Below are 12985 nucleotides of genomic sequence, written 5' to 3'. Positions count from 1 at the left end.
TGTAGGGACACACAGGGGACTCTCCCTGGAGGGGCTGGCAGCCACAGGCCGTAGGCGGAGCAGGCTTGAAGCACAGTCCCTGGTGGGCCCTGGACGGTCTTCTAGACAGGCAGCCTGAGAGGTGGGGCCAGTGGCCGAGGAGGCGGGGTGTCTGCCCTCTATTTCTTTGCAACAAAGTTACAAGATAATAGTAAGAGTTCAAAAAGATATACCATTTAACCTAAATTTTAACAGGAAGGAAAGGCTATGTTTTAAACTGCTGCTGTTGCTGCTGCTAAGTCGCTTTAGTTGTGTCCAACTCTGTGCGACCCCATAGATGGCAGCCCACCAGGCTCCCCCGTCCCCGGAACTAGTGGAGTCGAATTTAAGTACTTATAGAAAGCGCCGTTCTCCGTGTGAATTGGGGGAGATAAGGTACTTCTGAAAATAACGCTCCAGGCTCTTCCCTCAAGAAGTTAGAACAGCAGAGTAAACGTGAGTGGAAGAGAGAGGCGCCTGTGAGATCCAGAGTTCGTGCGGCTGAACGGTCACAGCAGGGACGAGCGACAAACTGCACGGGTGGCTCTGTGAGCAGGTTGGTAGAGGAGGGGCCCGTGTGTCCTCTCAGCCTGAAACATCTGAGAAACACAAATCACGCGAACCGCAGCCCGGGCGTCAGGGCAGGGTTCGTGTAACTCCAGGCCAGCGGCTTCACGCGATGACCCTGAAGATGAATGACAGGAAGTCCAATGGGAAGAGCGCCTACTAAGGACCCCCAGAAACTTCCTCCCAGGCGAAAACGCAGGCATAGCTCCAGAAGGTGGGAAACCCAGGTAAACAATTTGAAAGCATGGGAACAGCCATCAGAAAGCGCCGTAGGAATTCCCCCAACAAGGTGGGCTGGTTTCTGGTGTGGTGTCCTTGCTGCAGGACTCCCCTGAGGACGGCAAGGTGGAGGCGGTGGCCAGGCTGGCCTTCCAAAGGCATGTCTACAGACAGACTCAGCGAGGCCTTCAGAGAGGTGCTTCCCACTGCTGGAGCCGAGGCTGTGATAGAAAAGCGTGAGTCATGAGGACTGGGTGACAGACGAGCACATCCTCTCCCCGCAGGACACAGGGATGAGGTGTGGCAATGTGACCCCTTCATGTTGACCCCAGAACAGGACCCTTAGAAATCTGGGATGGGGGGGCACCTTCTCACCAGCATGGTCCTGGAGTGGGACACACACCCCCACTTCACAGGAAGCGCGTCACGACGGAGCCGGAGTCGCGGCCCCTGTCCCACCCTGCGCTAAAACTGGAGGGTCGTCCTGGGGACCCTGGCCCCTGAGGGCAGGGGAGGAGAGACAGTTCAAAGTCGTGTGGTTACCGAGTGCAAGTTATCATGCCTGCTTCTGTTGTTATGAAACAGCGGGGAGGTAAGGAGGTAAAGTGAAAAGGCCAGTAATCTTGCAGACATCTCCTGGCAGGGCCAGCCTTGGGGAGGGCCATGTTAATTCCTTCTTTCCTGTAACCTTCCACAGGTGGGCAGGGTTCTGTGAGTCAGGCCCTTATATATGGACAGAATCCTTTTAGTGAAGAAAAGCAACAGGAAGCAAAGGTTAAAGTAATAAAACAATTCCAACGAGGAGTCAGGATTGGCTCCCAAAACAGCAGTGTGTGGAGACGGCCCACACTGGCCTCGGGCAGCATAGGCCACTGTGGCTGCATGGCGTGTGTGATTGAGATGCGCTGTGTCTGGATCCCTGGACATGATGGGGGAGAGAGTAAAGCGGCTCATGCACTTTGTCCTGAGTGCTCAGATGATGGAATTTCAGGGGTGTTGGCTTAAATTAACTGCTCGCTGAATTGGTTTCATCACCTTTGTGTTTTTAAATGTGGCTGCAAGAAAATGTAAAATGACTCACTTGGCTCGCGTTGTATTCCTCTGCTGGCCTTGATGGAGACCTCAGGGATCAGGGATCCGTCAGGCTGCGGCTCTGCAAGTGGCAGAGACCAGCGGGGGCGGGGGTGGGGGCCAGCAGTGAGCTGCTCAGACCTGGCTCTCTTCCTGTCTCTTCTGTCTCCTGTGCACCAAACCTATGTATCTCATGTGTGTATTCTTGCAAATCATCAAAAACTGCACCTATTGGTCATGAGGCTCTGTGAGTCTTGAGTCTTTTCATCACTCCGCCCCCTCCCCATTTTCTAATCAGAATTTCAAGTTCATCACAAAACTCACTGGTCCTGAGCATCCCCCTCCCCCCACCACGTGGAACCAGAGCGTCTTTTGTACTGGACCTCCCGCACAGCTGCCCATCCACTCGGCCTCCGCTGACCCCGTGGGTCCACCCTCACCAGCCCCCACAGACTTGTGGCTGTCCCCCTCTCCTGCAGGGCCTCCTCTCCCCACAAGCCCGAGCCAGCCTTCCCTGTTGCCGGGAGCCGGTGAGGCATTCCGCTCGTGACAAAGGTCATGAGGAAGGAGGCTCGGCATACGCAAAGGCGGGATCGAGCCTCAGGAGTCCGCCCGGATATTCTCGAGCATTTTCCCCCAAAAAACCAGAGTCTGCCTACTTTATTGCTTTGTGCTCTCACCTCTGACTCTACTGGGGGCTGTCCCCTACCACCATCTCGCTCTCTCTGTCAAAGAGTTAACTTACAGCTCCAATTAATAAAGTTCCTGGGCAATTAGGAGTGTTTAAATCCAAACCCCTCAGATGGCTCTCTAACTCACCTGACAAGTTTACCCGGACTCCTACAGCTGTGCATACGATTGTTTACAGTCTCCCAGCCTCAAGAGGCATGGGAAGCTTAAGATATTCAAATAGCTTAGAGCCTCTCAGAGAGTTAGAAACTGTCAGAATAAACTAGTAAAGGATTTCATTGATGAGCCAATGCTTGTTGCCAAGTTTTCACATCCCCTGAATTGTATCCTTGAATATGTATTAATTAATAGTTGGTATGTAGAAAAAATAAGTAGTGGCCTTGGTGTTAGTAACTTTAGACCCTTAAGGTAATAAATTCTTTTCTTTGTTGTAAACCCATTACACATCCGCCCTATAGGAATGCAATTTTATCTTCGGAAGATGGCGCCAAACCTTAAAATAATTACTCTTAGAGAAAATAAGTCTTTGTTAATAAGTCCTTGTCAAGAGTCATAAAATGTTAATAGGCCTTCTGGCCAGAAGATGATGTAAATCACCTAAACCATTTGTATACGATAAATTTGCAGGAAAGAAACCCTGGTTTTTGATAAGAATCAAAGACTGCTGACTTTGCATCCCCTATTATCCTCTATGTGTAACTTAGGGTATAAAAGCCCCTGTTAAAAATAAAGCTATGGGCCTTGCTCACCAATGCTTGGTCTCCCCATGTCATTCTTTCCTTTAACTTCCGGCTGAAGTCTCCATCTGGAGCGTGGATATCCTCTGCGACCACTTATTTGCCTGGGCTTCTAAGACCCACTCGAGAAGGTGTCTAAGGTGGGGCACCTTCCGCTATTCGAGAGGGCGCCTGCGGCCTCCGTGGTCAGAGCTAACCTGGTGTCACGGGTTATATTGATTTTCCGCGTAAACCAAGCTACTCAGCCTCTTTTCTCCACTGAATTTTCCTACTGAGCTATCCTCATTCTATTACTCTTTATATCTCTAATTACCATTTGAATAGGTCGCCGTCGCCATCTCCCCTTCGAATACCCTGGATCAGCCGGGGCTGGTCCCCGGCACCCTGTGTTCTCTGGACCAGACCTGTGGCTTTGGACACCCCATCCCTGACTTTCTGGGGCTGGGAAGTCCTCGGGTCCCCCTCTCCTTGCAGTCCAAGCCCAGTCCTGGCGGCTCTGTGCCTCCCGTGGCAGGAAAAGTGTGCCCATGTCGGGGCGCTGGGAGCAGGGGGCTCCGGTGGGCTGTGTGCTGGGAGGGGGCGGGGCTGTGTGCTGGGGTGGGCGGGGCTGTGTGCTGGGGTGGGCGGGGCTGTGTGCTGGGAGTGGGCGGGCCGTCTGCTGGGAGTGGGCGGGGCTGTCTGCTGGGGTGGGCGGGGCTGTGTGCTGGGAGTGGGCGGGGCCGTCTGCTGGGAGTGGGCGGGGCTGTGCTGGGAGTGGGCGGGGCCGTCTGCTGGGAGTGGGCAGGCTGCCCACTAGGGTGCTGGGACTGGGCAGGGCGCCGTCCACCAGGAGAGAGCCCCCATCTCCAGGTCGTTCCCTCGGCGGCTGCAGGAGGCACCAGGAAGGGGTCGGGCAGCTGGGGAAGGGTGGGCCTGGCGTGAGGAGCCTGGGGGACAGCCCCCCGAGTGACTGTGCCCTGTCCGCAGGTGGCGGTCATGACGCTGACGCTCTTCCCTGTCCGACTACTGGTCGTCGTCCTCATGATGCTGCTCGCCTGGCCCCTGGCGCTCGTGTCTTCGCTGGGACCCGCCGGGCGGGAACCGGAGCAGCCGCCAGCTTTGTGGCGGAGGTGAGTCTGTGTCTGCGGAGGCTCCGGGGTAGTGGGGGGGTGTCCCAGGGCCGTTTCTCCGTGGCTCAGTTCTCTTCCCTGTCTCAGACACAAGCCACCTTCCCCCTCTGCACCCCTGCCGCCCCTGCTGCTGTCCTACTCGGAGGCTCCTTCCAGGGCTCCGCGAGCCACTTGACTGCTGTGCTGGGTCCTGAGCACAGGCTCCCGAGTGTTTCCCTGCCCCCAGCCCTCGAAGCCGTGTGTCGGCCTGCTGCCCCGGGTCTGCTCTCTGCTTTTACACCATGGACAGTGATAACCATGGCTTCGCATAGATGGATGTGTAAATGCAGCTTAACTAAAGCTCCCAGAGGGATCCGGCAAAACCAGATGAAGTCACAGCCTTTTCTTGTGTTAAGTACCTAATGCTGTTCCTTAACTCTCTTTGCTGAGCTTCCCTGGTGGTTCCCCGCCTGCAGTGCCCAAGCCACAGGTTTGATACCTGGGTCGGGAAGATCCCCTGGAGGAGGAAATGGCAACCCACTCCAGTATTCTTGCCTGGAGAATCCCATGGACAGAGGAGCCTGGCGGGCTACAGTCCACGGGGTCACAAAGAGTCAGCCTGAGTGCACACATGCAAAAGCTATTCTTTAATTCTTTGCTGTTAGTGAAGGGAAGTGTTGAGCCAGTGGAAGGACTTTCCTGGGCATTTTCAGTGTCTTAAAAGACACTGTTCCTGTCCTAAAACCAGGGCACTCATAATCTGCTTTGTCTACATCTCTTATCCATCCTGAGGACCCTGGGATGGTTTATTCAAAATAGAAATGTTATTAGTTTAGTTCGGTTTTATCATTAACTAATAATAAAAATGTTACTAGTTTAGATGAGCCCACAGCCCAAACATGCTGCCACCTGTTCTGTGAAGGAGGTTTTATTGGGATGCAGTGCTGCCCATTCATTCGTGCACCAGCCTGGGCCGCTGCTGGGCATTGAGGGTTCCTGTGGCCAAGGCCAAGGGCCCACATGGCCTCAGCTGCCTGCCGCCCCGCCTCCAAGGTCTACAGACCAGCTCAAGGCGCCCCCTCTCTCCTGCTGTCCGATGGCGCCCTCAGAGGCTGCAAAACTAGCGTCCCTCCTGGCCCGTGGTTCTCTGCTGCCCGCGTGCCATGGTCAGAGTGGCAGTTACCACATGCAGGCAGAGAGAGCCGGCTACTAGGCCAGGGTTTTCTTAGCCGTGGGTGAGCACTGCGCCCGGGGGCCCCTCACCCCCTCACGGTGTTTCTCATCCTCAGACCGTCCCCAGTCTCTAGTGAACCATGGTCATTGTTCCTCCCTCAGAACCGGGGCAGGTGTGGCCAGCTCCACGGATGTGTCCCAGCACAGCTGGGTCACGGAGCCTGCCTGGTGTCACGGAGTCTGTCCAGAATGAATGAGCGGGTCCGTGAGTGAGTGAGCGAGAGGGGACAAGAGCGAACCAGAGGGTCGAGGGAGCTGGGCTTTCTACTCTCTTTGGAAATCGTACTTTACCTCGAAAGATTTTTTTAACTAAAATATGAGGGAGTAGGGAGTGAAAGTCGCTCAGTTGTGTCCAGCTCTTTGCAACCCCATGGAGTATGCAGTCCATGAAACTCTCCAGGCCAGGATACTGGAGTGGGTAGCCTTTCCCTTCTCCAGGGGATCTTCTCAACCCAGGGATGGAACCCAGGTGAATTTGGTACCAAATATATAATGAAGGAAAATAAATCCAGGCCAAAAAGGAATCAGAATTTCAGTGTCTCTAGATTAAGAACCCACAGAAAGCAGAGATTTTGTAGTTTTTACCCAGGAGGAGTGATTTGATAAAAGTGTCTTTATTCCCTGTTCCCGCCCTCTGCTCGGGCTGGGCTCCTTTCCTTCCTGTTCTCACCCGTGAAGGAGGAAAGCTCGCACAGCCTCCGAGTCTGTCTTTTCACACAGGTGACCTGGGGCTCCTTGGATTTCCCTGTTCTGACTCCTGTGGCTTTTCTTGTCTGCAGTGATGCACTTGATCTCGTCGGGTGATAAGTGGACCACAGCAAAGTTTAGTTCCAGCGGCCCACTTCACAGAAGCATCGCGTGTGGTGTGTGTGTGTGTGAGTGAGTGAGAGAGAGAGGGAGAGACAGGCACACGACGTGTCCCACCTGCAGAGACATGGGGTAGTTTCACGGGAGGTCTGGGCGTTCATGTCCACAGAGAATGAGTGTCGTTCTGAGTGTATGCATGCGTGTACACGAGTGTACACGAGTGTGTACAGATGAGAGTGTGTGTGCGTGTGCATGCACGCGTTTGTGTACTGGCGTGTACCCCAGCGGCACACACACCCACCTTGTGTGGCTCTGCCGTGGCTTCCATCGCCCAGGGAAGGAGTCGGCCTGTCGGGGTCAGAACCCAACCCTGAGGGGCGCCGGGTGGCCGGCGGGTCTGGGGCCCCGGCTGGGCGATGCTGGCAGTCAGGGTCACCATGGGCTTCCCTCACACGTGGCTTCTTGAAGTCACCTGCAGGTCCGCCTGCTGTGTGAAGTCCGACCTTTACTTCCTGTATTGTCTTTTTCCGTTTTATGGAATTTCCAATTTTATGTTGCCTTTTATGAATAGAATGATGAGCCCTGAGCATAGCCTCAAAATTCTTTGTCCCTGAGGTCCCACGCCGCGGCCTGGGGGTCGCTGTCCCCAGGACCTGGGGCCCTGATCCCACCCGGGGTGCATCCCTCCTCTGCTGCTGTCTCAGGCGTGGTCTGCACTTCCTGTTTGCTTTTTCCTTTTGTTTTTCATCCAAGATTTTCTGGAATGTCGGATTCTCATCTCAGAAAGAAGATATGCGGAAGGAACTCACTCCCCTTTCGTGTCTGGAAGTGTCTTTATTCTGCTCTGTGCATTGGTGGGTAGTTGGGTTAGGTGCAGAATTGATTCAGTGCTTTCGTGACGCGCCGCTGACTACCTGCAGCTAGATGCTAGAAGCCCACTTGTTCCTCTCTGGAAAGTTTTGAAGTCTTTGTTGTTGGAAATTTGAAAACTTTTGAAAGGAGATTGCATGAGTATTTTTTTTTTTCTTAACAAAATACATTGTGGTCAGCGCCTTGACATGGTGCCGGGACCTGTGCCTTCCTTCAGTCTGAGAAGCTGTTTTCTTCGTGTCTCATGGTTCCGTCCGGGCTTTTTCCGGCATGTTCTGGGCGATTCCCTCTCCATTTTCCAGCCTTTTTGGGGCACTGGTATTTCTGCAGGAGACAACTGATTTTCACACATGCTTTCTTTCTCTTGTTCTCGGGATGATCTCAGAGCACCTGGCTCCGTGATGTACTGACGTGGGTGGGTTCTCCCACGTCTCTTCTGATGCCTGCCCTGGGGTCTCGGACCTTCCTCCTCTGCCCACACGCCTGAGTCTAAGGTGTCTACAGTGTGACGAAGGGAGGACGGTGGGGGGAGGGCGGGCCCCTGCCCTTGTAGATCTGTCTCCCAGCCCCGCTCCCTGGAAAAGCTCTGCGTCTCCAGTGTCACGGGTGCCCTTGCCTGTGAACAGGGGTGCTGGCACCATCTGGGGTCGGTGTCGCCCCGACAGGCATGGGCCGCAAGGCGCTGTCCCGACGGCCGCACGTCTGTTGCAGGGTCGTGGACGTGCTGCTCAGGGCCATCATGCGCACCATGTGGCTTGCCGGCGGCTTCCACCACGTGGCCGTGAAGGGGCGGCGGGCACCGCCCACCGAGGCTGCCATCCTCACCCTGGCTCCACACTCCTCCTACTTCGACGCCATCCCCGTCACCATGACGATGTCCTCCGTCGTGATGAAGGCAGAGAGCAGAGACATCCCTATATGGGGAAGTGAGTGACCCCCCATCCTGCTGGAGTGACCCCCAATCCTTCTAGGGGAGTGGGCCCCGTCCTGCTGGGGGAGTGGGCCCCATCCTGATGGGGGAGTGACCCCCATCCCTCTGGGAGAGTGACCGCCATCCTGCTGGAGAGTGACGCTCCATCCCGCTGGGAGAGCGACCCCCATCCTGCTGGAGAGTGACCCTCCATCCCGCTGGGAGAGTGACCCCCATCCCGCTGGGGGAGTGACCCCCATCCTGCTGGAGAGTGACCCTCCATCCCGCTGGGAGAGTGACCCCCATCCTGCTGGGGGAGTGACCCCCCCCAGTCCCCTCATCCTTGTGGCAGTGATCAGCCCCCCCCATCCTGCAGGGAGTCAGTGAGCCCCACCCCTTCCATCCTGCTGGGAGAGTGACCCCCATCCTGCTGGAGAGAGTGACCCTCCATCCTGCTGGGGGAGTGGGCCCCAGCCTGCTGGGAGAGTGACCCCCATCCTGCTGGGGGAGTGACCCCCATCCCGCTGGAGAGAGTGACCCCCATCCTGCTGGGGGAGTGACCCCCCCCAGTCCCCTCATCCCTGTCACAGTGATCAGCCCCCCCATTCCTGCAGGGAGTCAGTGAGCCCCACCCCCTCAATCCTGCTGGGAGACTGCCCCCCATCGTGGTGGGAGTACTGAGCCGCCCCCCATCCTGGGAGCACTGACACCCGCCCTGCTGGCTGGTCCAGGTCACATGACGGTAGACACATCACAGGTCCCACCCACGCGAACTAGGCCCTGGACCTTGACCTCTGTGTTATGATTTCTTCTGATATTACAAGTACCCTCAACTGTGAGGTGTCACAGCGCTCCCTTAGCTCACAGAAGCGCTGGAAGCTGGGGCTAGCTCAGTATCTGTCCCGGAGGGTAGTTGCTGGGCTCTACTGGTTGGTGGGCTCCCCTGCCTCAATCTTCCGGGTGGTTCCACCAAACGTCCCTATCTCCTCATGGTCCTTTTTAGTAGCGTCAGGAATAATCCGTGAGGAAGGAGGAAATCGTTTCAATTGCATGAAAAAGCAGACAGGACAAAGTGTCACTGAGAGCTGCTTCGATTTTCTGAGCGCCGTGGATCCAGCTGGGAGAATTGTATTCTTAAAAACGTTCTCTTTTCGCTTTTGTAAGACCTCCAGGAAATAAAGGTCATGAAATTTTATTGTTTACAAGTCGCAAAATGCTCAGAAAAGCAGCTCACAGCCCATCTTGGGCCCAGTGAGGACTGGGCCTGGGGCAGAGCAGGTGGACACCCACTGCTGTGGCCTCACCAGCCCGGAGGGTAACCGAGTGCCACGGCCTCCGCGTGCCATCAGGTCAGAGTTTTCTCTCCTAAGAAGTATCTTCCCACCTTTAAATGCTTATTCAAGGACCAGCGTGTTGGTTGTGGCCGTCAGCTGTGGTCGTGGGAGTCCTGAGCGTCCCCCCGCCTCACACACCCACACACACACACTTGCTGGGGGCTAAGAACGGAGTCTCTATTTCTTTTGTTTTTAACCACGCAGCTTGCAGGGCTGTAGTTCCCTGACCAGGGGTTGAGCCCATGCCCTCAGCAGTGAAAGCACAGAATCCTCACCACTGGACCCCAGGAAATTCCTAAGAAGGGGGTGTTTGTGTCCTGAGTGGTGACGAAGCATCGCACAGCCTGGGGTTTAAAACAACCGAAATGCATATCCTCTCACTGTTCTGGGGGCCAGAGTGAAAGGTCCAGGTGTCAGCAGGTTGGTCTTGAAGGAGAACCCGTCGCAGGCGCCCCTCCTGCATCCAGTGTTCCTGCCCTCCTGGGCCCACCCCGGCCGTGGCCGTGTCTCCGCGTCCCTGTCTCTGTCGTCACCTGGCCATCAGTCCTCCTTAAGAGGACACCAGTCCCTGAACAGGGCCCACCCCGTGCAGCATGACCTCATCTTGACTTGGCCATATCTGCAGAAGTCCTGTTTCCCAGGGAGGTCACCCACAGGCCCTGGGAGGTCAGCCGCGGGCCCGGGGAGGTCACCCACAGACACAGGGAGGTCAGCCGCAGGCCCGGGGAGGTCACCCGCGTTTCCGGGGAGGTCCCCCACGTTTCCGGGGAGGTCACCCGCGGGCCCAGGGAGGTCAGCCGCGGGCCCGGGGAGGTCACCTGCGGGCCTGGGGAGGTCAGCCAGGCATCCTGGGCTCTCTGGCTCTTCCCCCAGTGACACAGGTGACCGGCGGGTCAGCCCTGTCTCTCTCTCCTGACTTGTCGTGGGTGGTCCCGCAGGTGGGGGGCTCCCAGCTGTCCTCTAAGACTTCAGTGCTGTCCCTTATCCCTTGTGGTCGGCACCCACGGGGAACCTCTGGGGGGCTCACCGCACCACGGGCAGTGCCCATCGGCCGCACCCCCCACGAGCACCCCGCCCTCTCTTTCAGCTCTGATAAAGTACATCCGGCCGGTGTTCGTGTCCCGGACAGACCAGGACTCCCGCAGGAAGACAGTGGAGGAAATCAAGAGGCGGGCACAGTCTGGAGGGAAGTGGCCACAGGTGGGCGGCCTTGCTTGTGTCCTGTGCGGATTTATTCTGAAAGGCATGAACGTAGGGGTCAGAGGGGAAATAGAGCCCTGAGGGCCAGAACTTGGCTTCCCTGGAGACACTGTGTTTCATATTATTTTTGATAAATGCAAATCCAAAAATGTGCTTATATATCAGGTATTTTTGGTTCTGGCATTTTAAAATAAGAAATGGGGGAAAATAATTTTCACGTGCATCTGAAGTTCCCAAGTAATCTTTTAAGTTCTGCATCAGAACTAGCGGGCTGGCCTGGCTCCGGGGTCAGCGGTGTCCGAATGCTGCACAGGGCTGCATCCCCTTGCTTCTCAAAGCTCGAGCCTGCCTGGCACGCTTTGGTTCCCTTGGGGCCCCGGGAAGGCTGGCCTGGGCTGTGGGGCAGAGTCCTCACCCAGTGGTAGCGTGGGTGTGGTGTGACCCCTGCTTTTTACATACGTAGTTTTTCTTTTCTGTTGAGCCGCCTTGAGAAGCTGGAACCCCACAGGACTCTCTGGGTTCTGGCTGCTCAGAAAACAGTGACGGCCTTGCTGGTGGGCCCCCTGCCCATGGATGGGCAGCCCCTGGGGGGCTGTGCTTCCAGGGTCCCGGCTGCCACCCCCACAAGAATGGCATGACCCCCCTCCTCCATTCCGCTCACCTGCCCGACCCAGGGTTGGACCCAGCCCCCTGGAGCTGGTCTTTCCTCCAGGGCCCGGGGTTGAAAGCAGCCTATGGGCGGGATTTTCCAGCACGGGGGGGAGTTAGCTTCCACCCCCTGCCCGAAGTCGGTACGAGTCCGAGAGACGGGAGATCCCGGTGACAGGGTGTTAATATTTTCCAGCACGGGGAGGAAGTTAGCTTCCACCCCCTGCCCAAAGTCGGTACGAGTCCGAGAGACGGGAGATCCCGGTGACAGGGTGTTCACTCCGCTGCTGGTTCCGAGGGTGTCTGCGTTGTGGGCCTGGCCCCGGCCCACGAGGCCCCGTCCTCAGCCTCACGCTCCCCGCCCGCGCGCCCCTGTCCTGCCTGTGCCCGTGGGCTGGCCCATGTCTGGCCCACGCGGCGGCTCCAGTGGGCACCGCGTGTCCCATTATCAGAAGGTGCCTGCTGTTTGTATTTCTGTCATTTCCAGAGTTTAGTAAAACCAGCAGTTAGAGGGGGGATTCATGACACTTCTGTCTGCCTCTTACCTTTCTCCACTGAATGTGTTTGAAGTGCCTGAACCACATCGGGCCCAGAATAAGCAGGTTGGGAAGTTGGCCCCTGAACCTGCACTTTGATGCTGATTTTTTTTTTTTTTCCTCTCATTTCAAGATAATGATTTTTCCAGAAGGCACGTGTACCAATAGGACCTGCTTAATCACCTTCAAGCCTGGTAGGTAGTGTCTTAGTTATCTCTCTTTCTCTGCCAGAAGGTGGAGGAGCCCCTCACCCCCGGCAGAGTGCCTTGGCCCGGAGTGTTCTCCTGTCTGTCTCCTGCGACCCTGAGGTTTGGTCTGAGTGTCCGTGGCCGGCACGGGGTGTCCACGGCCGGCGCCCAATGGCCTCTGACCGGGAAGCCCACTCTGTTCCGAGACCCAGCCGGGCCGTGCGGGCGGGGGACGTGCCACTGCGGAAACGAGAGGTGTCCCTCCTCCCTCCACAGGTGCCTTCATCCCGGGGGTTCCTGTCCAGCCTGTGGTTTTGCGGTACCCGAACAAACTGGTGAGTGAGTTCTCCCGGGCACGCAGGTCCAGCGAGTGTTCCAGAGTGTCCCCCCGTACTCGCTCCTGAAGCCCTGCTCTCGTGGGTCACAGAGTCCTGGCCCGTCCTTGAGCCGGGCCCACTGGTGTGAGACCCCCGTCTCCTCAGCCTCTCTGCCGCCCGCTCACACTTGGGACCTTTTAAAACCTAGACTAAGCCACACCGAGCTTCCTTGGGAGCCTCGTCATGATGGGGCATGGCGGGGGCGGGGGCTGGCACAGACACGCTGGGATCCCTCTGACGTCTGTGGGCCCCAGAGGCTTTCGGCGCCCCTGCTTCTGAGCCGGGTCCATGGGCCCCAGGTCTGTATGCTGAGCCTGTGCCTGCCGGTGTGGATAGACCCAGGGCCTGAACGCCTGTAGAGCCGGCAGCCACGTGGGCTGGTGCAGCTGCCCTTACGGCTCTGAAGAGGCGCGCTCCTTGGCCGGTTTCTGAGAATGAGGATCCGTCACCAGCCTGTAGAGCTCTAGATTTCTCCCTCTTCAGTTTGTTCTG

At 56.8% G+C, this 12985-nt stretch overlaps 1 protein-coding gene across 2 annotated transcripts in view; it reads left to right on the top strand.

Annotated features, from left to right (window-relative positions):
• Window positions 1-12985, top strand: part of LPCAT1 (lysophosphatidylcholine acyltransferase 1) — a 41777-nt gene that overhangs the window by 14859 nt on the left and 13933 nt on the right. For both annotated transcript variants that reach the window (XR_015149122.1, XM_086362425.1), the window contains exons 2-6: window positions 4269-4411; window positions 8012-8226; window positions 10632-10744; window positions 12062-12122; window positions 12393-12451. Coding sequence is in view for 1 of the 2 variants with exons in the window: in XM_086362425.1 (XP_086218551.1) it covers window positions 4269-4411; window positions 8012-8226; window positions 10632-10744; window positions 12062-12122; window positions 12393-12451 (591 nt within the window). In the remaining variant the exon portion in view is untranslated. The remainder of the gene's footprint in view (window positions 1-4268; window positions 4412-8011; window positions 8227-10631; window positions 10745-12061; window positions 12123-12392; window positions 12452-12985) is intronic.

Source organism: Bos grunniens, chromosome 20 (genome assembly GCF_055505025.1).
Source record: "Bos grunniens cultivar Pamir isolate PY7600 chromosome 20, Bosgru_T2T1.0, whole genome shotgun sequence".
Classification (NCBI taxonomy): Eukaryota; Metazoa; Chordata; class Mammalia; order Artiodactyla; family Bovidae; genus Bos; species Bos grunniens.
Note: the sequence above shows the minus strand (reverse complement) of the source record. Positions and strands in the feature narration are given on the sequence as shown.